The following is a 26,612-nucleotide window of genomic DNA, read 5'->3' as shown; positions in this document are numbered from 1 at the left end:
TATTGAATTAAGAAAGCTAATCTTGTTTTCTGTTTGTGGCTTGTTCTCCTAGGGGTTTTGGTTTGTTTTTTTGGTGGGGGGGGGGTTGTTTGTTTTTAAACATGACTATCCAAAGATTTACCAAGAGGTTTGTGTGTGTGTGTGGTTTTTTAAGTGTTTATTAATAGCTCTTTCCAGAATAAGGATATCTTGGTTACTTAGAAATACAACACTTCAAGGTTTAGCTGTGCTATATTCATTAATGAGCAATGAAACAAAACAAGTATTCTATTCCTGGGCAGTTAATTACTCAGGAGATGCAGCTGGGAAATGCCCAACTCCACTAAGTTAGCTAGAAAGTTTTAAATAAATAACCATTTTATGCTCATCTTTTAGCTATTCATTATTAATTCACTTAAAATATTTAACATAGGTACACTGTCCAGAGAAAGGCATTATATCACTGACAAAAGTGAAAGACTCCTGTTCTGCACAGTGTCAGTAAACCTCTGTCAGATTGAAAAAGCTAATTAAATATCTCCTCCTTGAACTAAGACTTAAAGACTCTTTTTACAGTGCTAAAGGACTGTAATTGGACAAGCAGTTCAGAGGCACAAAACATTCTGCTGCTACCAACCAGATCTCCATCCTAACCCTTTCCTACATAAACTGAGCAGCACTAGGACTAGCATCCACAAATAAAGTATTGCCCAGGGAAAAGAAATTCTCACAAAATCTGAAATTCAGATCAATTCTTTTTGCATCAACTGTGGTCAACAGACATAGCAGAAATGGAACAAAGAACGAACGCTGTAAACAAAGAATGAAAAGATGTAAAACTGAGCCTGTGGTAGCCAAGTGGCAGTTTGAGGAGACAGTGCATGTTACAGACCCCTCCAAGGTGGGGTTCATGTGGTGCAACAGCAATGAGCAAACGGGGAGAGCATCAGGTTCCAGTTCAGATCTGTGCAACCATGTGCCAACTTCTGATCAGCAAAAAGGGCAAACATACGTGCTCGAGATAAAAAGCAAAGCCTTGCAGATAATTTCAGTAGAGGTGTTAGCAGAAAGAAAAGCCTAGAGCCTGAATGCATGTCGAGCGCCAAGATGCTCTCTAACGACCAAACCGAACACTGACGCAGCCCTACATTCAAGGACCAGCGTTAAATGACATCAACCAACAGAGCATAGCCAACGCTGGTTAGCATTTCTAAATACATACGTGCTACCACCAGTGACTACCAGCTCGTTGTGCTTAGGCAAATTCTTGTTTCTCATCGTTAAGTGGGGGAAGAGCCATTACAGAAACAGACAGATTGATTTAAATGGCACAACTCTCAAAGTCCAAAATTAAGCATATACTTAAGTGCTTTGCTGGATCAAAACTAGACAGCTCAACAGCTCGCAGGCTTGAGCCTACCTAGGCTAAGGTCAAAAAGCAACAAATCTTACAAGTTTTCTTCCCCCACACCCCCACCGCTCTAAACATGAAGTTCGTGGAATCGTCTATGCATTTTATATGCATAAGTCAAAAGTTGAACAAAATATTACACATCTCTGAATCATAAAAGCAACTCCATTTGTAGTCAGAGTCTTGACATTGGTGAAGTACATATTTGGCCCTTCAAAACGTGGACTTAGTGCATTGACTTGGTGTCCCAAGAGTCAGCAAGGACATTAATGTGAACAGAAGAGTTAGTGTTCTTCTTAAGATCATAACGTTCCTCTTAAGATCATAATTCTTCATACTTACTGAATGCAGCATGCTTTTTAGCTGTTTCAGGTTTAGATTTAAACATATATGGTCTCATTTTACTCAGGGAAAAGTGTACAGACTGCATTTCAGAAGCAAAACAAAAACACAGTACTGCAGGGGAAAAAACAAACAAACAAAAAAAAACCCTCTGTCTCTGTTACTAACAAACAGCAGCATGATGCCTGTCTGGCAGCCAGGTCAGGACAATAGCTAAGGCAGGCTCAAAGAAATAACTATCACCTTTCCAGGTTCCCACTCCCCATTTTCATCTCCCTCTTTCCCTCTGATATACAGATTTGTGTTGGTACTCCTGCATGTGAATCGATGCAGGACTACAAATTGCAGTCCAAACGGAGCCAATGACTTTACTACTTGTCTGTGGGTTAATAAGGACCAAGTTCCACAGAAGTTTTCTCCGGTTACACCTGGGCCACCGCAAGTTACTCCACCACAGCTTTGATACCACTTCAGACCAGGGTTACGAGCACCAGACCTGAACACTTGCACAGCCAGCAGAAGGCATCAGCACCATCTTGTGGCACTCACATTTCTTCTACATAGACTCCTCCTGGCAGAAGTCAGCCCGCCGAGTCCACCAGCCCTTCAGATTCAGAATTGCGCCTGGAACCTGTTAACTCCTAACCAAGTGCTAACACTAGGTACGAAGTCATGTCTTTGGGGACAGTTAATGGTTCCTTCGGAGTCTGAGGGCCACTAATCAGGATTAGTGAACAAATCAGATGCCTGTCCATCCACAGCAGCCATTTCCCAACCTTAATAAACAGCAAATAATCGAATAAACAGCAGGTGAAACCTCCTGGCCTGGCTTTTTCTACACAGCTTGTGTTTTACTAGATATAGCAAGCGAAACACAGCACAGCTTCCTAAGATGGGCTCTCCTTCCCCATATTGTTCCAATAGTTGTTGTCTGCTTAAGCTCCAGTACAGCTCTATCCTTTCTGAAAATAAACAGTCAATTTAGATAAACTGCTCTAATCTCCCCCTCTGTGGGAAATGTTTTGCCCGAGACATCCCAGGCTTCCATTGCCTCTTTCACAGCTGCAGCACTTCTGATTAGCAGCTAGGTTTATCCTCTTCTGTGATCTCCAGATGAAAATTCCCAGCTCACTGGAGAAAGTTCAGTTATGCAGTCCTGAAACCTTTACTACTGCGTTTGATAACATTTCCCCTTATTCTGCTCCAAGGAGCCATCCGTTCTTCCCACATGACATTCAGATTGACCTTAGACTCATTAGCTCATTTCATCAATGCATTCCTTTTCAGGCACAAGTCATCCATAGAAAACATTAACCTTGTTTCCAAGACCAATATTGAGGAAAATCCACTACTAATCTTACTCCCATTCAGTAATGTTCCTCTCATAAGAAATAGTTATGTCCCCCTCCATCTCTTTATTCACATTATCATTCTTTTAAGCCTAAGGTTTTTGGGGATAAAAAAGTAACTTTGCAGGTAGGCCAATACCATTCCATTTATTGAAATTCACTGAAAATTAGATCTATTGCACTTCCTTTGAGTCTATATTATCAAATAAATTTAACAGAAGTTCTACACCATATTGAGAAGAAGCTACTGTCTACTGTCAAATTATTTCTTTATATAGCTTTTTACTGTTATTGAGTAATTTAAAACAAGCCTTAAAAGCTGCTGAGAGACAATATAGCTCCATCAAAAAATAAATGCAAGCTGCAAAATCAAAGAATCCATTTAGGTATGTACTTACATATACAGAATCAACAAATACATAACCAATTAATTTGATTTTTGTCCATGTCAAATACAATATTCACAGCAGATGGCAATATTACTGTGAAAATACATCTCGCAGAATAGAAACAAAGGAAAAAGGTTGTATGCTATAATCGCACCAACAAAATAAAACAGGCATGGCAGGAATGTAAATGAAACAGAAGGCTCAAGCTTCAGCCAAACTTCCAGCAGATTTACACAACGAAATCGGAACACTTATGATTCTGGTACACAAATTTTTTGCAATAACATAAGAAAACATAAGAACTCTGTTTTTTCCAGAAGCACATGTTTCTGATTAACTACAAGACAAACACAGGTGCATCCCTGAAGAGGGTATTCAAGTCATATTTCATGGTCCAGCTGACTCTAGTCAGGTTGTCCACTACACTTTCACTGTCTTTTTGGGGGAACACAAGATCTCCTGAAATTACTCTATTTTGTGCATTCACCCTGGAGATTCAGGCACAGACCCGGAAAAGCTGTGCTAGTGCCTACTTCTCATCTCAGTTGCTCCACTGGGCTTCAGGAACATTAAAACTAAGGAGTATTCCCTTCCAGTGCAGATGGGGTACAACCCCTCAGTGGTGGAGAAAGGCAAATAAAGTACTTTAGGTCATTACTCACTAGTCAGCAAAACATCACATTTGGTGACAAATTATTAAGTAAGCAATCAAGCAGTCCGTAAGCACCTTGAAGAAAACAACATAAGAAAAAGCCAACACAGAATTGTCAGGAACAATTCATGGCAAATCAATACAATTGCTTTCAAAACAGCTGATCTAGCATATGAAGGGGACAGGTCACTGCAATAAACAAACAGAAATATAATCTGGATGAAGGTACACTTACTTTGGTCCAAAAGTGGTTGAAAGAAAAGATACAAATTATTCATGGTAAAACTGGGAAGGCATTTCACACAGACACAGAGGCCTTGTTATAGTCAATATTTTCATGAATTATGAAAGTGAATATTTTGTGTTTCTTTTAAAATTTGCAGATGGCATAAACTTGGCAGGTGTTGCAAGCCACACGTAGGGCTGGCTCAGAATTCAAAATGAACTTGATGTAAATGAAGGAATGGCCTAAAAATCAAAGGCAATTACTATAGTAAAATACCAAGGTCTAGAAAAGGAATGCATTAATAAAATCTCAATGGGGAATAAATGCCTAGGATGTCAGCGTTTAAAAGAGGATTTTGTGGGTTGTACTAGAAAACAAATGCAAAAGGAATCAATCACAATCTTCTTCAGAGACACATTTTAGCTAGGGAAGTATTAACTTGTGTCTTGGGTAAAACACTCAAGAGGTAACTACTCTGCTGTGGACGTATAACAGCACTAGGTAATGCAGAATCGTGTCGTGCCCTAGGTTCCACTTAAAATGAAGACAAACTGGAGCACTCTCAGAAAAGGGCAAAAAAGATGACAAATTTTGAGAAACACAGCCTATGAGGTGAGGACAAGGTTTATTAATTTTTGGAAAGCGAAAACTAAAGATAGCTATGAAAAACAGTACCCCATCATTGATAAACTATGGGACAGATGGCAGGTCAAGTGTTTACCGAGTTTTCCTTCACTGAAGGAAGAGAGGAAGGACAATAGGAACCTGGATTAAACTTGCAACAAAAAAAGATTGAGGACAAATATTAGTAAATGCCCCCTATGTAAAGGATACTAAATGAAATTCTGCAGCTGCATATAGTGAGAAGATTATACAACATTCCTCACTGAAATGTTTAACAAACATATTAGAAAAATTTATTTCAGAACTGACATAGTTAATAGTCTAATATACTTGATGGTGCCATAATATCTGTTGATAGATTAGTCATTAGAGCCTGCAGGACATCTATATCCAATAAAATCAGTATGTCAGGTATTTATCATACACTGATAATGATTTTATTTTTATAAGGCCTCTGTTTTTTAATCAAATAATTACCATGCATCATGAAGTCTATTTTCAAGCATCCCTTCTTTGCCCTCAGTGTCTACCAGCACATTTTTTTTCATACATTCATTTCTAATTATAGGGTGTTTTTTAAACATATATAAATTTTTAATTATAATATAGTCAGCTTCCTTTCCTGTCCCTACCCCCACAAAAGCAAAGTGGATGACGTTTAGCTGCTTTTCCAATATGCAATTTTTATCTGCAACCGTAAATTCACATAATAAGTGTCATGTTTAACCCCCAACTCATTTTTTACTGAATGCAAATCTTTCTCTGAATCCAGTCAGTGTTGTCTAGAAAAGTCTCCTGGATATTCTGAAATATATTGCCCGATGTAATTGAGCACTGAATTGTGGCCACAAGAGACAAAATTAATCAAAATAAACTCCTGAAGGGTCAAATCAGAAGCTGATATATAGTTATCAGTTAGTTATCAGAACAAACAAAGTTCCCTATTGATACTCCTTCACAAGATTTGAGTTAGGAAATCTGTACAGAATAATTGCTCATTTTTGGTCCTGTTCTGCCTCACATCTGAACAGAAGTAAGGTTTTTTATTAACCAGTGCAATCCTCTCAAAAATGTTATTTGAAAACAAAAATAATATTAAAAGCTCAAGAATCTCCTTTCAAAACACATGAAATTGATTGATTCTGATATAAATTATGCTCTCATATTCAAGGAGAAAATTTGACACCACACTGCAAATTATCTAGCATTACAGAACGCTGCGAAGCAACAAAAGCACTAAATTCAGACGAATGTTTCAAATAAGATGCAAAGCACCCATTTAGAACTGTTCCCCAAGTGCTATTAGCTGCAGTTTTACGTCTCATACTGTGTATCTTATTACATGGAGTTTTATTGTTTCAATGCCTCATTTACAGCATCACTATCTCATTGCACCGAACATCGAAATTCAGCTCAGACCTTGTCAAGCGCAGCTTATTACAAGGCCCTGGACATGTGCTGCTCTGGAGGAAGCAGCCAGAGTTTTTCCAATATCAGTAGTTAAAAATGTGGTTCTTCTGAAACTACAATGTATGCATGCATTAAATACTTGTGGCTTAGCATAATTTTTTTTTCAGGTTGTTGTTAAAATGTTATAAGACTTTGATGTAAATTCACAAGAGAAGCAACATAGCAAACTCGTGGCATGGTACTCTGCTGCACATCAAGTTCCTGTAAATGAGCTTGTCAAATAGTTTTGGACATGAATGAGCCTGAATATAACTTTAGGGTATACTTACCTTATGTCATCTACCAATCTGTAAGTTAGTATCCCTCAGTGCAAAAATTCTTTTATTTCAACTGATGCAGTACTCTTGCCTTCACTTCCAAACAGCACTGCTGTACGCCGCTAAACCGCTATCTTTGCTGCAAACAAGCTTATTAACCATGGCAAGACAGTCACTGAAAGCTGGCAATATTTTAAAAACTGAGGAATCTGTTATAACGAGGCCTAATGAGACAGACTATGACCGTTGCTACAGACACAACATCTGCTCGTTCAGAGAAGTTGCTGACACAAAACCCTCCTACTCCAATGCAAAAAGCTAGAGCACCTCTGATCCGAGGGCAGAAACTCCTCACCCTGCTCACATGCCAGACTCTCTCCCCCGTTGTGAGGCATGCATCCAGATTTAAAATAGTCTTGTGGATTGTCAATTGTTCCACTGTGTGTAAAAACAAGGAAGTCAATTCCTCACGGTGAAGATTGTATCTACCTGCGCTCTGAATCATGCTTTGCACCAAGTAGCCCCAGCCCTGGTGGGAACAGACATTACTTCAGTACAACCGCGCCGACCTGTCATACTGCAATGCTGCTCTGTAGTACCATACTTTTATAAGCGCTTTACTCTGATCTCTTCAAAGCCCCTGTAGCTTATTAAATTAAGATCAAAAGTAGGGCATTTGTCCTTGGCTCGCTAATAACATATCATACCAGCACCCTTTGGCTATATGTAGTCATGCTTCAGAATTGGGAATTTGTTCTGCAGGACTAGCGGTTTCTTACCAGGATTTATTATACTTGTATTATACTTTTTTTTTTTTTAATTAGACTCTCTCCTCTCCCTCACATCACCACCTCTAGGTGGCAGGTATCTGAATCTTAGCTAATGCTCACTTGCCACCTCAGTGTTACAAAACAACTTTATGATTAAAACTAAAGTCATCGTTCCTCGTATGGAAAAGACATCAAGTATCTCACTGCAGATACAGTATTTCTATCAATAAAATATGTGGTAAGATAAACTATTACATAAATTAAGCTTCCACGACATAGTCACAGAGTTCATACAGGATGTGCAGGTTTACACTGCTCTTGACCAGAAAAGGAATAAACAAATAAATGAAAGCCACAACATTTACTACTGTACTACTTGTTTAGCAACAGCCCTAACACTCCTGCTTTGTAAGTGTCACTATTCGAGCAGGCAGTAGGAATGGTAACTGGAGTGCTGGGATTTTCGGCTGCCAGGGATCTGGTGCCATGAAAGTCCAGCCAGCCCTGGAGGACAAATCCTTGGACAGGTTTTGGGAGGCAAGAAATCACCTTTGCTTTAACCTCTGCACAACGATGGAGTTTCAGGCCCAACTTTTTTTTTTGTTACATGCACTAATGATCACATCAGTTACACTAAGTTATATTTACGTGCTACCCTACTTAAAATGAAAAAGCAATAGAAACAGTATGCTATTGAAGCAACAGTATGCTATATATTTGATTATACTTACTACTTCAGATTACTTTCAGCCCCTGTTTTCAACAAGTATTAAAGATATTTCAAAAACTGGAAAAGCACCAAGTGTCTAGACCAGCCCTTTTCCCTTTCTGTGCCCAAAAGGCACAAGCCCAGGAACAGGGTGCAAGCACACGTGCATTCCCAGGGACGTAGCAGATGCAGCTTGTACGTCCTATCTTCTGACTAAGCATGTGCTGGCAGCATTTTGGGTACATGACAGACATATCATGGTATGTATCCTCCCATCCTGCAAATTTTTAGGACAGGCACAGAAAAGAGGATAGTGACCTCAAGTGCCCCCATACGCTACCATGGATCCACCCTGGTCAAACTGCCAGCCAAACAGTTTTTAAGCAAGTGTTTGCCAATTACATTATTGAGGTTAAGAATGCAATGCTCTTTATTTCTGATACCATTTAAACCACAAGACAAATTGCTTGAAAAAATATTACTTAGTGTGAGTATGAACTTCTTCATGGAATTCTTATGGTCTAATCCCCTCCTAGAAGCAATCAAAGCAGTCTGGCAGCAAAAACAACTCTTGAGCCCTAAAACGGCTGGTTAAACTAAACTCTGAAGTGTAAAAATAATAATAACCTCTTACCCGTAGAGTCTTGACTCAAAGTTTCTTGACTGCTACTGATGTAAGAAGGCAATGGAGTGATAGAGAGCGAAGCTGGACAGGATAAAGGATATGATGAATCATTTTGTGTAGCAAAACATTGACACACAGGAACACCAGCATCTTCAGAGAAGGTGAGAGGGAGGTGAGGGTCCCCATACGCACACAGATTTTTCCAGCGAAGTAGCCCTATTGCAAGAGGGCCAACAGCATCAGAACCTGACAACAAACATCTAGAATTAAAACCTATGCTGTGGTTATGTATACCTTACAATGTCGGAGAAGGAAGCTATAATAAGATAATATCTACTCCTATTTTGATCTTTGTGTTAGCCTGCCCCTTTAGAAGGGATGGCACATTTAAACCTAGTTCACTATCAGTAATGCTGTTAAATGCTCATCTAACTCTGAAAGTATATTTTCAGTATATATTTTCCTTGTACTCTCTGTACCATTTAAAATAACATAAGTCATCACGTATCCAATGTGAATCCACACTTTGCTGTTGTCCTGCTCATACTTAGATATCTGCAGGGCCTTGTTTGCCCATTACAACCTGGAGGTTTCACAGTGAGACCAGAAAGCCAGTCTTGCCAGTCATTTTCTCAGCACCTCGAGGACACAAAAAGCAGGAGCTCCTAGCTCCAGCCAGGTTCAGAGCTCTGTGGAAACCAGACACCGGGAGCCACGGCTACTCCACTGACCCCTCAGATGCTGCTCTGCTGTCAGATGTCCAGACTGCCTGGATGCAGCCCTTGGTTCTCATGCTGTGCTCCTCAAAAATTCATCTCTTATCCACCAAACCATAGCTTGGACTTTTTTCCATCTATTTTAGATTTTCTCTAAAGAATATAAAATAAAAAGCAATTTAAATATTCTCACACTTTTTGAGGGTGGGATGGAGGAAAGATCTACGTTTCATCTTACTAATAGCTCAACTGTATGAAATCATGTCAAAAACAATAGGGCTTATGACATAATGCCACAAGACCATGGCAGATAGCTCCCTTGTAGAGGTCATTCTTCTTCAAGCGATGATCAACTCTCCCAAAAAACTTTGAACTGTTCCTTTTTAACTTAGCTGTACACTGCAAATAACTGGACTTCCTGCATCTCTACCCTGCAAGAATTCTCACTTTTGACTGATTCTTTTTAAGAAAGACTCATACCACCTTATTTTCTTCTTAAATCTCAAGTCCATGACATTCACAAGACTAGTAGTATTCGGGTAGAAAATGTCCTGTCCACAAAACTATTGAGCACAGGCAACTGCTTCAAATCTGTGACGGTCCTGTGAGCACACTCACACAGTTATGGCAACATTCACTTGCAGCTATAAGTGCTGCTTTGTCAGGCACTGAAATATGATACATGAATGGAGCTCAGACTTTCAGACATGATTATATAATTAATCCTTCTACGGAAAATAAAGCATTTAACAGTACACCATGTCGTATTGCAATCGGTAAGTCAGACTACTGGCTAATAACTTCTACCACAGCGATAGTAATACTACAGTTTAGTCACTCTGACTCTGATTCTAGCAGGCGTTATACCTAAGCATCAAACAGAAAAGTGTATATGAAAGGGGTAGCAGTTATCGAAGTGTAGATGCTTTAAAAAAACAAAAAAGAGAACAGAACAGAAATTGCTCACCAAGTCTTTTACAAGAGGAGCCTCTAGGAGCTAGGAAATAAACCTCTTCAAACAAACATGTATGCATCAAGAGATTTGTTTGAGCTAGCCACTAGACAGATAAACAAGTGGCAAAGGCTGTCCAATGCAGCCACTCCAGAAAGAGAACTGGGTGTCACTGCAGATAGTAAAATATTGCTAGATAACAGACAGTAATGCAGCAGACATGTTTAACAAAGCCCCAGCCTCCCTATTTTCAGCCCCTTCTTATACCAAACTTTACCTCATGCTTTTATAGAAACTTAGGATTGATGGATTTTCTGGGAAGTTAACTCCTAATATATTATTAGATTTCTGTTGCAATTATATATCATACAATCTATTTGGACATATCAATAATACTGTGGAGCTAGCAACAGATGGCTTTGTCCAGCTATATCTACAGGGAGCTTTTTTCCAGCTTTCCTAGGTGTCACTAGAATTTCTATATAAGGAAACTCACTATCTGAAGACTACACTCATCCCACAGTGCATGACTGCTTTATGATGAATGCTCAGGAAAATTAAAGCCTCAATATACATACATGTATATATGATATGGAATGTATATTTAGCTGCAGATATAATTATAAAAAATGCATAGCAGTTCTAGCATCCTGCTGCACATTCAGATATTTTAAATAAGCTTTCAGCCACTCCTTCCTTCAGTATGATTTCCAATATCCATATATTTTCACTTTTACTAATAACAGTTCATTCCATAAATTCAGAGTACACAGAATTGATTATTTCTCAGGAAAAAAAAAAATCAGATTTATGGAAGAGACTATTGGTTGTCTTGTTTATTCCTTCACTTATTCGGGGCCATTTTTGCTGTACCACAAACCTCCAGCTTCACTTTTGAGTTTTACCTGCAAGGAGCATACACTGCAGTTGTAAGCATGTAACGTACAGACCATCTGAGACTGAAAATCTAAGCTAGAGTATAAAAAGTTTATAAATAAAATCAAGACCTCTCAGAATGCACTGCCTCTTGAGTGAAGACAAGCCCTTCAAGGTTTTAACTGATGTGACTAATGAAATTAAACAAAGTAAACAACTTTCACCTTGACCACTTCTAGTAAAGGTCTTGTAGCTACATAAAAATAATTGTCCAATAGAAGTAATGCATGCAGAAATGTATATATGCACTGATAGCATAGATGCATTTATAAGTACACTTACACGTAAAATATATATATTTACAAACATACATGAAATACCTATATGTGCGTGTGTGAACATACAATTCTCTTTCTTCCATCTGCCTCCCAGGCAGCTGGTTTCTGGAACGACAGAGTTGGGGCTCTCGGGAAGCCAAGGTAATATTTTAAACTCTTAAACCAAAGCAAACTGTAGTTTGCTCTCTGCTCAGTAAAGTTATAGAAAGCTTTTAAGAAAAACAGCCCTCAAGACCATTTAGGAGAACAGAGACCACTTTAAAAAAAGTGGTCAGAGTTCAAAAACGTGCATTTCGGTGTAAGCCCAGCACCAGAGACCACCGCAGAAGGCCGGGCTAACCTTGGAGTAGCGACAGACAAGCGCGCTCGACCGCGTGCACATGCGGTTTCTGCCCGCTTTGCTTTACCAGCTGACAGCAGAACAACAGCTGAAACAGAGGAAAGTATCTGAAGTAGTAACTTCTACAGTAATTACTGTATTGAAGTACTGCATTAAATATTGTTCAACTTGTGCCTAGATTTTAACAATTCTAACAACAAAGAGAAGCAATATCTAGCTCTTAACCCAGCTTCTCAGTCCCAAGGCAGGGGTTGCTGAGAAGTAAAGGTATTTAAAGGAACTACGTAACAGAATAACAGATTTTACCGTGGGAAACAGCAGTATCTACAAAACTGCAAGGCAGCACTCCTGCTGCAAGCTTAACGCTCTTCCCCAGGTGTTTAGATGCAGCTACACTTCGCAAATAAAATACAGGCGCATGCATCCTTTGTTAGCAAAAGGTAAGTTAAATTAGGCATCCTGGAAACGTTTCTCCCAGTGAAAACGAGCGTAAGGCGCTTGATAGTTCCTTAAAGCTTTTCCATATGCAACGTCCCAGGGAGTAAAACCGAAAACTTGAAAAAGGGTAGAAACCTCCCTACCGCAGCTCCTAAGGTTTTCCTGTGAGTCAACCACTTTTCCTGTGCTGCCTTGACTGTTGCAGATGGGAACTGCGTTCAGCATTTCTTCCTCTCTCCGCAGTTTTCTGAAGTGCCTCAGTTGGCATCTTGGGGGGGGGGGGGGGGGTCCTCTCCCTGCTGTGCCAGGGGAGCTCCCAGGTTTGGTCCCTCACAGACCCCCCCCCGCCCATGTTCTCCCCGAAAATCTGCAGTTGTGCGTCTCCTCCTGCATCAGTAATCCTCAAACATAATCCCTCTTTCCCACTAGTACAGTAATGCCATGCACCAACCAGATAACTCGGTAAAAATTACCATTTCTACTCCTCAACATAATTAACAGGAGCTAAGAGACGTGAAAAATTAATTTACCCTTGACAGCGCGTGAACTTCCCCCCTACCTGGACGGGAGGCCGAGCCTCTCGCAGGGCCGCAGCGGACCGCTGGCTCTGCCCTGCGCACCTGCACCTCCCGCCTCTTGGCCGGCCTCTGGGAAGCCCCCATTTCACAGCGCCTTTTCTCCCCTTGGCTGCTGCCTGCCTGGAGCCTCCTATTTGTGTGCCGGCTGCCTCCTGAAGCCTGCTGGCCACGTGCTAGCAGCTCAGCCTTGCCATTTAAAGCTTGCCTTTTTCCCCCCCCCTCCCTCCCTTCCCCTTTTCCGACGAGTCCTGATGCTAGCAACGAGACCCACCTTTCTCCTCCCGCAGCCGAGGCGGAGCGGGAGCCCCTTTCTCCCCGCGCGGCCCCCAGGGCTGCTGCTGCTCCCGCTCCAGCCGGGCGGCTCGGCTGCAGCGCTCGGTGGGGAACCGAGCTCAGTTGGGGGGGGGGGGGGGAAGCCCCCCGATGCGTTCAGGGTGACACAGCGATAGGGAGGGCTGAGCCGAATGCATCCTCACAGAGGAGCGGTGCGTTAAGAAGCAGCGTATGCGCGGGGAGCGAGAACCGCAGAGTCCCTCTACAGCAAAACAAGGGCAAGCTCGAGAGACTCGGGCAAGAGAGTTTCAGCCTCATGTCACCCCCCCCCCCCCAACCCTGGCTTCCTCCCCCACCACGCATGCCCTTGCTCAGTGCAGGAGGCAGAGGGTCCAACAGACCCATCGGGCACGAGGTAAGCGCCCGCCGCGGCGGCGGCCAGCCCCGGGCCCAGCCAGCTCCTCGCTGAGGCTGCGGGAAGGAGGCCACGACCGCCCGAACCGCACAAGCTTGCCTGCTCCCCTCCAGAAGTGCAAGCCCAGCAGCAGCGGGTGCCAGGCTTGCTCTGCGCGTGGAGGGTTGTAAGCGGGCTGGCTGAGGCACCTCAACCACACATAGCTGCTGGAAACTCGTCAAACTGCTCCCCGGCCAGGTACTGCTCCACCAAACCCCACCAAGGTCCCACCCCTCCAGGCCCCACCAAGGGCAGGTGAAGGGCTGAGAGGAGCACCACAGGCTGGGGAGAGGGGACTTGTCTCTGCAGCTCCCAGAGGGCGAGGGCACCCCCTTGTCCCTGGGGTAAAGCTCGCGGAGTCCTAGCAATATTTCTGGATCTGTCCCACGGTGGTGGAGGGCAGAACAGGCACAAACACGCCCGAGGTCAGTTTGCCTCCCTGCCTGTTCACCTCCGGCTCGGCAGCAAACTGAAATACCTCCTAGGTAGGTCTGCTCTAGAAAACGTTCTCTGCAGTCTTTGGCTGACCTTTTTAAGCAGTTAAAGGGACTTAGACACCTAATTTCTAAGAGTCTTTAGCAGATTTAGACGTCTCAGCGCCTTTTGTCCTGCACAGATATTATGATCCTGTTTAAGTGACCTATTTAAAAAGGACATGGTATTCTGAAGATACAGGAAAATTTTGCTATTCTGTTTTGGTTCAGACATATACGCACATGCTACTAAATGAACATTAAAATGGCAGCTATAAGATAAAAGATCTTACAGCAAAACCAGTGCCCAATGCACACAAGCAATAAATAATATTAGTAAATTAAGGTTAATAAAAAAGGCCTGCTACAAAAACATCATACTAAAAAAGAAAATGCAAATGCTACAAAACAAAACTAATATTAAAAAAATACTGAACACAAAAAAGAAAAAAGGAAAACAAGAGTCATACATTAAAAGAAAAACAAAAGTGGCAGTATAAAACACATCTGAATGAGAGAAAATTCGGGGAGAAGGGAAATTCAGTCGCAGCATCCCCAGGCAATAAGGGAAGAGATCTGCATAAAGCTTTAGTTCACTTAACACCCATATTCTCAGAGTTTATAGGTTTACAGGAAAGATTTTAAAGGCAGAGCTCCCATGTGAGTGTCGAAAGCTCTACCTATGGGGAACACCTGGAAGTCCCGCACGTACTCTCCTGCTGCCTCGTTCCTGCAGACTGGACAGACTGTTCTTAGTGACCGTTGTAACCATACTGCACGCTGGCATGACGTTTCACAAAAATTTATAACAATCAAGTATTCTACAGAAAATGTCAAGAAAGAACATACAAACATGCACACAGACACAATGATTAAAGTTGTCCAAACACTATGTCAGCACAGCAAATGAATTGTCTATATGCCTACAAAACATCCTTAACTGTTTTCCTTTCTATATTTTCTTTCACATATTCAAGCACATATGTATTAAAGCACATGAATATGTACTAGGAAACAGAGCTCAAATCTTTTTTTAAAGAGAGAGATTATATCAATACACTTTAAAACATTTTTACAAAATATTTTAAAAATCTGCAACAGTAGATTATATTAGCATGTGGAGCAGATGCTAACCAGCCTGCACAAAGAGATTACTGGTTTTACCAGAAGTATTTTTGCAGATGAATTCAGTTTCTTTCTTTGAAATCATTTGTTCTGAGTGAACCTTTGCCTTTTCATCTACTCAACTAATACATTTTGGGACTAGATAACACAATAACAGACCACCAGTACCATTCTCCATTATGTAAAAAAAAATCTCTATCAGCATTTTTTTTTAGTCTCAGACATTTCTAGTACACGTATGTGTATACAGATATATTTAGCCAAATGGGATGACAGTAATTAGCTTCAAGAAATTCCATTCCAGCTAAGCAGATTTGACATTCACACGCAGCATAAAACCAAAAGTGCATACCTGGAACTTTCTTCAAAGTTTAGGTTAAGCAGAAAACCAGCCTTTAGCTGTGTGCTATCTATACATGCCCTAGTTCAAGCTGATATAACATCTCTTTGCCCAACTTTCAAATGCTGATGTTGGCTGCTAGAGTATCTGACACCTGACCAGACGCAAAAAATGACTTGACTATGTTATGGTAACAGAAGCTGATGTGATTAATTAATTTTCCATCTTGGCAATCACTATATTCCTTCCCCTCTGTGGAATTATCCTTTAGCTCCCCTCTCATTTGGATATATACTCTCAAGAGACCCAGATTTCCCATGGTTGTTACTAAGTGCTTCACATTAAATTAGACAAGAACAGAGATTTGTACAAACTCTTGCTAAAAAACATCCAGCAATTTATGTTTCCTCTACTGAAGATCTAAGCGCCTCTCAGGACATTATCTCATATCAGGTATAGCATATATACAGTGCTCTTATACTAATAAATACATACACACACATATATCCTGGCCACATTCCACTTTCTGACGTGTAAACCACCTCCTATGATTCACGTCAAGACTACAGACACACATCCAAGGACAGAGTTTTAGGCTCAGCCACAGAACAAAAGAGGCAGACCTTCACTATTGTGTTCTGAAGTCTATACAGGCAGAAATCTTTAGACATTGTGACATCTAATGGAGCCAAAACCCACAAGCCTAACAGCTTGCTTTCCCCATCAGTTACTGTGATACTGTAGCTGAATAAAAGTAAATCTTATAGACTTTACTGTTTACTATGGAAATGAAGGAACAATAATTAAACTCCATACCATCAAGAAATATGCTCAGCTCTCTCAATTTAATTGCTTCATAGCTAGAGAAAGGACAACTGTTCAGAAAAAGCCAGCAGAACTTATTGTTACAAGTGCTGACATAACATGGGGTTGCTTCAGACCTTCACAAAAAATAAGTGAGAACACTAATAACAATCTATTTGGGAAATCTCACTGTGGATTAGATGCAAACTGTTAATGCATTTTTCCAATTCAAGCATTTAGTCCACAGGAATGAAGAATTAGATGCACAGTGCCAGCTGTCTGTAACGTATAACCTAACATCACCACAGATTATGTAAGTATCAGTGTAAAGTGTTCAACTAACCTTTTTCCTTAATTAACAGAAGGAAAAAAGTCTTACTTGGCACAAGTTCTTGTGTTTTTGAGCAAATATTCTCATCAGCCTCCTTTTCTGTGATATTTTAGCCCCAGTACTGTCAAACCCAAGCAAAAAATGAAAAATAGAAGAACAAAAAAAACACAAAAGCTGAAAAAGAAATTAGGCTGGTTTAAACATCTTAAAATTGAGGGGGAAAGTGTGTTGGAAGATTTTTTTTTTTTTAAAGTAGCCTTCCTGTTTTTGTGTCTTAAAAGGGAGATTAAAGGTATAATATCAATACCACAAACTACAAAGGGGCAAGTCTGCTCACCTCCTACCTGAAAGGCAGACTCCTCCTATCCTTTCCTAACTCCTGAAATACAGTCAGCTGCCTGTATATCATCCTTCTCCCTTTTATACTTTTATCTATCTTTCTCACTTCCCCTTTCACTGAATCCACACTTCAGGCTCTTCTCATTTCCCTCACGGTGTCTCAGGGTCGTTTCCCCCACGTGGGTCACGGCCCCAAGAGCCTTGACACCAAAGGCCTCACCTTCTCCTGACAGCAAGCACATCAAGAGATACTGAGGGGCTTCAAAACACAGCTAGGTTTCCTCCATTTCCTCTCCCCAAGACTCCCCCTAACACACCTGGGTTAAAATAGCAACCCCTTCTGCTGCTAGCAACATCCAAGTGAGAGAACATAAAATATTCACATATGCGCTAAGCTGTGAACAAGCGGATGGCATAGGTGAATCATCCATAATGCCACCCCTTTCCTTAAGCCATCACACGCAGGCTTCCCATCTCATCTCTCTGCAGCATCTTATCTTCCTCTTCCCTAATTTTTTTCCAATAGCTTTGCCAACTGCAGATCAAAGAATGAATATACCTGGAGTTTGAATGTGGGGCAATCTTTCTTGCTCCTCTGCAAGAGGGCGTCACCTGAACGAGGCAGGCTCCGTACAGTCCCACACAGGTTTCCCATGCTAAAGTGAACAATCTGATAGGTGGCAAGTGGAGCAGCCGCTTTTCTTCATCATTGGATAGTATAGTGGTACTGGAAGCTTCATCCAAATCTGAATGATTATTCAGTTTCTCTGAACCTGTTCCTGGTCACAGACACATAGTGTTTTTACTTTCTTCTGAAAGCACGTTTCTATCCTGTTATACCATCTTTTGTCCCTTAAGTTACTGAGTCTTATAAATATTTTTTTTCTGTTAAAAAAATTCTAAGAGATTCTTGTGTAAATCAAGGTTTACAGTAAGGAGCAAAAGAACAGGCACATGAAAACAGCTCCTTTCAGCTCTCATCTGTTATTACTGACTTGCATCTGATGAATTTAATAGCAAGAGTAAATTTTCACCGCATTTAATTGCAAATCATCATTCCTAGGAAAATATGAAAGGAGGGCCATTCTGGCTTACATGGCAGGTTACTAATTAAAGCCCATTTTTGCAGCTCCTTGAGCATGGTCTTAACCTTATGCATAAGAAGAATCCCACTGGCCCTGATACAGCTGAAGAATTTCTCCTGTATAAAAGTAAAGCACGCAGACACACGAAGAATCTGAACCTCATTTCCAAAGAGCTTATCAAGCCACTACTACATATTCAGCTTCCATTAAAGCACCAGGTTGACCTTAACATCAAAAAAATATCATTACACCTCATGATTGTTTTATAGGCTATGAGCAGAAGTAGTCTGGGAGATATCAGGCAGTTTAACAGCACGTGCCCTTGAACTTTTATTAATCTGTGCAGAATCAGATCTTACCAAGGGCATTATTTGTTCAGGTAAGAACAAATGCTTTATTGCCATGATACCGCTTCATTTGTTTTTACAAATACTGCAGTATTTTCCAAAACCCAGATTCCTAACATGTTTTTAAAAATTCCTTTTTTGCTTATCTGTATGTCAAGTGAAAGGCAAACTAAGCCATATGCTACGTTAATTCATTATCTACTAGAACATTTGGCATGGAGCGTTTCCAAAGAAAACCTTTCGCACAGAAGTAAGAAGCTGAACTAATCAGGAGCCGAGAGCAGGAGCAAGCTCGCCTGCAAACTGCACACCTTCACTTGGCAGAGATCTGATTCAGGAATCCTGCACCATGAAAGCAACATCCCTTAATCCAACTCATTGGCAGTCACCTGTGAATTTTGTTCTTGGGCAAAATTTCTTAGTTTGCTATTTTGGGTTTTGAGAGTTGCTGTAGAGACGTAGCTTTTTAATCTTCCAAACATGCAAATGCATCTCGTCCTATGGAGCACAGTGTGTTATGTGACTGAGGTAGCTTTAGTTTGCAACTGTTATTCTAGGAGCACAGAAAGAGAAGGAAAGGTCTGAATAACATGGTTACAGGAACTTTAACATGGCTTTTCTAGACACAGTTATAAATTTGAGACTGAAGAATATAATACTCGGGGGGGGGGGGGCACGGCAGCACTGGAATTTTAAAGCACTGCAGTCTGTCAGTGTAAAAGACCTAAAATAAGGTTACATGCTGCTTTCTTTGTTTTAAGTCATAAATCACTCTGAAACCCAGTTCTTGGAAAACTAATGATGCAACATCTTTTTGAATAGACACTGTAAGGGCAATGGTTTCTCACTACTTACAGTCTTCCATGTGCTCGTTTCTGTTAAAATGCTGACAAGTTTGCTGACTAAGCTAGTAACCACTAGCTAAGAAGATAAATAATCCAAAAAAGGCAGATAATTCAATTTCAGTTGTACAGCATACACAGTTTCTTTTTCTTGTTTTCTTCCTTTCAGCCTTTGGCACAGGGACCAAACTATCCCTTTATAACCCAAGCTGGCCAAAAACAAGCCTCCTTTTCAAATCTAGCTTCATCTTTCACATGCACAAACACCTACCCCTGCTTGATTTCAACAGAAACATATATGACAATAAGCAATATCTTCACAGCACAGACCAGAGCTTATACAACACCACATCTATTCATGTTTCATTCTGAAGGACAACATACAAAACCATATTAAAATATGCCAATAGCATTGAGGAGCCAGGTATTGCAAGTTTAAGAAATGATGTAATTAGATTAGTCAGAATACCTTGTGCTTCCTGCTCTCACTTCTTTTACACGCATTTAAGACGAGGTGAACTGTAATTTCCTGAAGACATACTAGTCCTGCTTTCACAGGACTGATAGACAGGTATGAATCCCTTCAGTGATTATAGGGAAGAGAGAGGATAAAGAGTATTCTTCCCCCCTGCTTCAAGCAGCTAGCTTTTGCCTCTAAGGACAAGCCTTATATTTTCTCTGCTCTCTCTTTCTCTCTCTGAAGTCCTGCATGATACCAGGCAAATCAGTTAAACCAGCCCTTTCACAAGCAGCTGCTCCTCTTTGCTTGTTGTGCAGGTGCCTGACTTAAGCCCATTAGTCCAATTAGCAATACTGCTAAAGACTCCCAGCTGTAAGTCAAGTCACCTGAAGTTATTTTCAAGTTACTCAGTCCTGTACCACACTAACTACTTTGAATGCTGTAGTGCAAGATGACTAAGTTAATTATCTCAACTGAGTGGGTGCTTTAATCTCAGTGACTTTCTGCCCTGATTTCCTCTCAATGTAAGGAGATAAGCCTGCTTCACCTCATGGCTCCGGAAATCCTCTGATGCCAGTGACAAGCATCCTGGAAGAAGCCCCGTGACAATGAATCATTGCCTTCAGCCCAGGCTCCAAACAGCGGGTCAGGAATTTGGCAAGGCTCCACGCACTGAAAAACGGGGGGAAACTCAAAATACTTAACACGTGCTTGCGAGCCGGGGCCGACTGTTCTGCGCCCTGAGTGAAAAAGTATCCTGATGATAAACAAACAGAGCACAACTGGTAGTGCAAGCATGCAAGCGAGCCGCTTGAAGGAGGCACAGAGCATCTTAATTCTGGCTTTTTCCAAACTGTGAATCTTTGACTTTACAGTCCTAATGCAGTTTTTAATACATTACTTTCACACGTATGCTCAGTGACATGAACTGTGACTTAAGGGCCCAGGTCTTAGACAAAACTAGTGGGTTTTTAAGCAAGAATTTATCAAAACAAAACACCCCAAAACTTCCCACCATTTCCCTTTACACAGTCAAAACTAGGCATAGTCTAGCATAGATTTTCTTATGATGGCTTTAATATAGATTATTGGATACCAAAAATGTGTATATTATCTTCAAATGTTTCTTCTTTATATGTTTTGTACATATGTTGACATAGCTAAATATCCTGCTATAGCTGAGAATATATTAAAATTCAGATCGTACATCTGTGTAGTCACACAACCCTCCTGCATTTAAAGTGAGTGTTATACAGGAGCTTTATAACAGCACTATAGACCCCAAGTCTGTGTATTTAATTTGGTTTTTAAATAAACTCACTCTGCTGCTCTTTTGTTTCGATGCAGCAATAAATAACTTCAAGGTACTGCAAGGGTCACTGCTGCAGTGTGTACACAATAAAAGTAATTTATTATGGTCCTGTTTCACAGGTGTCTATAGAATATAGTACTCAGCAAAAAAAAAAAAGCTGTGAAGAGGCATACTGCTCATCAGAATGACGCACCATGGTAATTAAGCATGTTCTGCTGGGAATATAGGTTCTAGCACAAGGAACTTTCTGTTACAGCAGCTATGCTTCAGAAAAGTAAAAAAAAAAAAGCTTATATAAAAGATCAGCACATTACAAAAATCTAAACCTGAGCTTCAACAATTATTTTTATTTTCAAAAGTGAGAGGTAGGGCATATGCTTTTTCACTGTAAATATACACGTAATCTGATCTTATAATTGCTCTTATGAGATAGCATGGTTGAATACATTGACAAACACTAATTCATGATACTTTTCCACTGTGTGAAAATACAAACACGGTCTTTGGCAGGGGAAAGATTTAAATTTGGCCTCACCTTGTAGGACCTCGGTTTTGCACAGTACTTTCTGACTTCACACACCAGTTTGATATCTAAGTTCAATGCTGCAATCCTACTCCTAAAAACTTTTAATATAAGTAATCTGTCAACATTTCCTGTCTAGCTACATTCCTTAGATAAATAGCCAGTTGTCTGCTGCCCCTTAAGGATTTTCTTCCATATAAAACACAATAATTTGCACAAAGTGCCATAACAGCATTTATTTGCACAGCATCAGTTCCCTTCCCACTCTCTGCCACTATCCTGCTTTTGCAGTGGTAACATATCTGAAAGTTCAGGTCTGAGTTAACAGGGACTACTGGATAGTTTCAGATTTTATTTTTTAAGATGTCTAAGCCATATAAAAGTCTCCAGTTTATTTACATTTCACATAATTTATTTTTCAAAAACTTTAGTAATGAAATGGTCTTCCTTCAATCTTGGCTCTAAAAAAAAAAAAAAAAAGAAAAAGAAAATCATGAAAAGGAGATTTTCAAAATGTATTTGCATGAAATGAAAGGGTCTTACAAAATTTACCATCTCTCTCATTATTTTTCTTATACCACGTCTAGATTTTTCTAGCTAAGAGGTTTGTGTAATTTGAATCCAGTGGAAAGGTTTTGCCTCTGCTTTTTAAGAGAATATAAAGGTCTTAAATTCTCTTTGAGTAACCGCTATTAAATTCATAGACACCAGAGGGCCCCATAACACTTGCTGATTTAGCAAACACATTTCAGCTTCAAAAATACTCCCTGTAGGAAAATAGAGAAGGAGCTATATATATAGTGTGCTCTTTAAAGCTGCAGCTATTTGAAGTTTTAGAAAGACAACTGCCTTGAATTTTAAAAGATTAAAAAACATAAAACTGCCCAGCCATAAGTGAAGTTCTCTGAAATGCATACATATGCTAGTGTAGATTCATGCACATGGGCTTCTCGTGTCCAGCCTCAGCTTTTTGGATGGTAGTAGGCATATGGTGCTCATTTGATTTGGTGTTTCTCCTGAGTCAGATGTTGGCATAAAAAGGAGAACGAAGCTGTGCCTCGAGTGGAGCAGGCCAGCTTCGCAGGGCTCTCGTGCTGCAGGGCAGTCACGGACTACGAGCTGGACAAGCAATCTCAAAAGTCTCCTCCAGCAGGGCCAGAATCAGAGATGTTGGAAATTATGACCTGTATCACCCATGCATGACCAGAGCTCCCAGTGGCCTCTGCACATATGTAACACGGCTACAGTTTCCAGTGACTTTCTGCTATTTCTCGAGTTTTTTCCTGTCAGTCCTAGGCGAGTTACGTTTTAGCCATCTTAAGGCGTCTTCCTGCAGGGTCCAAAATCTATTTTGATGCAATTCGCCTTCTGTTCATTTCCTTCTGACCAGCACTTGCCTACAGGAAGGTCCAATTGGCTTTGCCTGTTGTAAGTAAAATACCATTAGTAGGACAGCCAGGTTTATCAGTGTGAACTATGTAGATCTTTGGAAAAATACAGGAAGATTGATCTGTAGGTTCAGATGAACTCAATTGCTCCCTTCAGTATGACTTTAGAGTATGTCCTTAGGGTACCTGATCCTGTCTGTACATTTATTACAGGAGATGTGCCATCAGCTTGCCAAGGTACCAAAGGATTTCATTGGCTACAGCATCAAAGAAAGCAGTTCTGCTGCTTCAAATAAGGGACCTACAGAAGCTGAAAGGACTAGACTGAGGTGACTAGATGGGGATCTTTACTGTGGGCATGCTCAGACTCCTCCAAGTTTTATAATATAGTCAAAATCACAGCTAGGTACACTTTGATCAGCATGAAGAACAGGACCTATCCCAGCTTGTCATTCCAGAAGCAGATGTCAACAGGGCATTGCAAGGATTTCTCTGTGTACCAAAGGGAATCTGGTTTAATTAGAGCATGTCCTAAGTTTTATTTGCCTAACTCACCTTATCATGAATTGGTGACAAGCAGGGTCATTCTGTACTCAGCAGTTCTCCAGCTTACATGCTAGCAAGTAAAGGGTGTGCAGATGCAACTCTTGAACGTCCTTCCACCCTTCCCTTCAGAACAGCAGACCAAAAAAGAGATTTGAGGCCTGCTGTTAGATCTACAAAACCTGTTTTGTACAGACAGGATACAAGCTTGTTTTGCCCACAGCAGGGTCATCAGGATTATAGGAACAAGCGGAAGAAAAAAGGTGTTCTGTTGACTAAATAGCTGGATGTTTTCTTGTTAAGAGTACATACAGCAAATTGTCACAATACAATAAATTCTACTTTTTTGACAGCCAGATTTACAGTAGTTTAATGAGAAATAGAACATTTTGGTGACTGCTGCAGGAAATCCATTACAAGACAATGCAGCAGTGAAACAACTACCCTAAAAGTATAGGTAACTTTATGAAGAGCATGACAGTTGCGTTGAGCAATACACTTCTGGCAAAGGAAATGAAAATGTTATTACAGAACATTTTGTTAGAGAGTTGCATATTGGCAGTATATGCCACAGTGAAGAAAGGACCAGCTTCCCCAAATTATGAACTCTATCCTGGAGCAGAACCCAGACCCCTACATTAAGCACCCAGAAAGGCTGTTTTGCTTTTGATGCATCTATGGGCTTAGCAAGGAACTAGCATTTCCCATTGCCTACTTTGCAAGCCGGGCCACAACTGAAATTACACTCTTCTCTGGAGTTTGAGAATTAAGTGCTTAAGACTTCAGGAATGTCTCCAAATGGCTCTGGTCTGTTGATCCTAGAAGTAAGCCCTTGTTTCCAAAAAGCAAATACCAGTCCTTTACATACCCCTGTAGAAAGTGTGAATGATGCCACCTGTCTTTTCTATTAAGGTCTAATGGTGACCTAGGAAGCAGGAGCTTTGTCCTCAAAGGCACACATTTCCTCAGAACTCGTAATACCCACCTGCAGTGAAGGCAGTTTTGGGGTAGGAGGAAAAAACATCCTCCTTGTCTCCTTCTGAAGCTTTGCTGGTAGACAGTAAATGACTTAAAACTCCCTGGGATAGAGAGGAGGCAAGATGATGTAGCTAGATGGTGAGGACACTTACCCAAGAGAGCGGAGCTTTGGCCTTTGTATTTTAATTGGCCTGGTGTGATTCCACCACCTCTTAAGAGAAAGCCACAACCACTACCTCCACAGAGCCTGCTCCTGTAGCAATGAGTATGGTAGATGCTCTGAACATGCACATGCTGGACAAAGCTTAGGTGGAAGAATATGTATATCCATAGGGTTAGGCACCAGTATCAGACTGGCAAGAAGCCACTCTGGAGCAGGCAGCATGCTGAACGTTTTTTTAATCAAAGGGGGAGAAAAGATAATTTAGGTGATTCCAGTGCAAACACCCAATTCTCCTCCCAGTGAAACTTCTGTAATTGATGGCAACGGAAGCAGGGATGGGTCGAAAGTTTATTGACAAGATGTAAGCGTGGAAAGCACTGGCACAAAGGTGCTTTATATTTCAAGTGCAGATGCAGAAGAATAAAACTTTTAGACGTATATCTGAGGCTACTCAGTCTCTTTGCCAGGTACAGAAGAGTAGAAAGCCCCTTCTGCTCAATTAGTCTCTCACCAAAGCCAAGTTCTGAGTAAAAAGGTCAGAACTCCAAACTAAGCAATGTATTGGATACAGCTATTTATGTCTTTATAACAGCTTGAAATGAAAGATAATATTTATTTATTTATGTGGTGGTACAGCAAGGACATAAGCCTTCTAAAATGAATAAAAGTACTCTTCCCTTTCTGCAAAAAGGGGACAGTAGAAAAAAAATGTGTGCATATAAAAAAAGGTGCAGTATATGTTTATTTAAAATAAAGTACTCATACAGAAAGACATCAATATCACATGGAGAATTCAGATTCTTGCTCCAAGTTATCTTTCCCTCACAAAAATAATACAAGTTGAAGATTAGTCTCGCTACTTGGCAATGTAAACTTTGCAAAAAAGATTACATATTCTGATTAAGAGGTATTTAGTTCCATTTTAATCATTGGCTCACCTCATTTCCACACGATAGCCTTAGTTAGCATATGGCTATAAAGCTGGAGACGGCAATATTTCCAGAAGTTAGACCATGTTTGAATATATTTTCTGTATTAAAACAAAACCAAAACAAGCCCACCCACATAACAACAGTTGAACCATCCTTAGGTTCCTGCTTAAGGTTCCAATTATGAAAAGGAATTTTTTGCTTTCTTCACTGCCAGTTTCCCAGCTTACACTTTTTATATTTCATTTTAAAGTGTAAAATCCAGTCTATTATATGATATAATGATCACAAAGATGAAGCCTTCCATGTCCTTTTCTCTGAAGTCATTTTTCAAGAAATTAGAGGCCAAGATAGCATTACAGTGGAATCCAATGTCTCAGTTTTTAAAGTACTACTAAAAAGCTTGTAAACAGATCAGAAAGAAACCCCAAGAATTCAGTCATTAATCTGCATGAGATATGGAGCTCCCTATTTAGAAATCGAAAGCAAGTCATCTACTATAAAACGCTTTCAGTGTATGAGACCATGTGCCAAGTTTACCAAACATGAAAGCATTCCACTACAGTCAATACTATTCTTAACGTTTACAGTAGTGATTTTGACTAGCGTATATAGAAGACAAATAAGTGATAAGACCTCACCCAAACACACAATTTTGTATGTGAGCTTGTGGGACTTGTGTCCACATTATTAAAACAGGTCTGTTTTCCTTCCCTATATTTTGGATATTGTTATTTACAGTTTACTCCCAGCAGGTTGTAACTGGTATTGTACAGTAGATATGCATAAATAGAATCATAAATAAACAAAGCTAACAAGGTGCTCAGAAAGGTAGTTATGCAAATTTGCCACTGCAAATAAG

General features: G+C 40.4%; 1 protein-coding gene across 2 annotated transcripts in view; it reads right to left on the bottom strand.

The window, feature by feature from the left end:
* ANO4 (anoctamin 4) overlaps positions 1–13,205 on the bottom strand; it is a 228,358-nt gene extending 215,153 nt beyond the window's left edge. For both annotated transcript variants that reach the window (XM_068938779.1, XM_068938789.1), the window contains exons 1-2: positions 13,023–13,205; positions 8,813–9,049 (exon numbers count right to left, since the gene is read on the bottom strand). In XM_068938779.1, the coding sequence (XP_068794880.1) occupies positions 8,813–9,049; positions 13,023–13,125 (340 nt within the window). In that variant the 5' untranslated portion in view covers positions 13,126–13,205. The remainder of the gene's footprint in view (positions 1–8,812; positions 9,050–13,022) is intronic.
* Between the last annotated feature and the right edge of the window lie 13,407 nt (positions 13,206–26,612).

This window comes from Struthio camelus, chromosome 1, assembly GCF_040807025.1.
Source record: "Struthio camelus isolate bStrCam1 chromosome 1, bStrCam1.hap1, whole genome shotgun sequence".
NCBI lineage: Eukaryota > Metazoa > Chordata > Aves > Struthioniformes > Struthionidae > Struthio > Struthio camelus.
The sequence above is the reverse complement of the archived record's forward strand: the minus strand, read 5'-3'. Positions and strand labels throughout refer to the sequence as shown.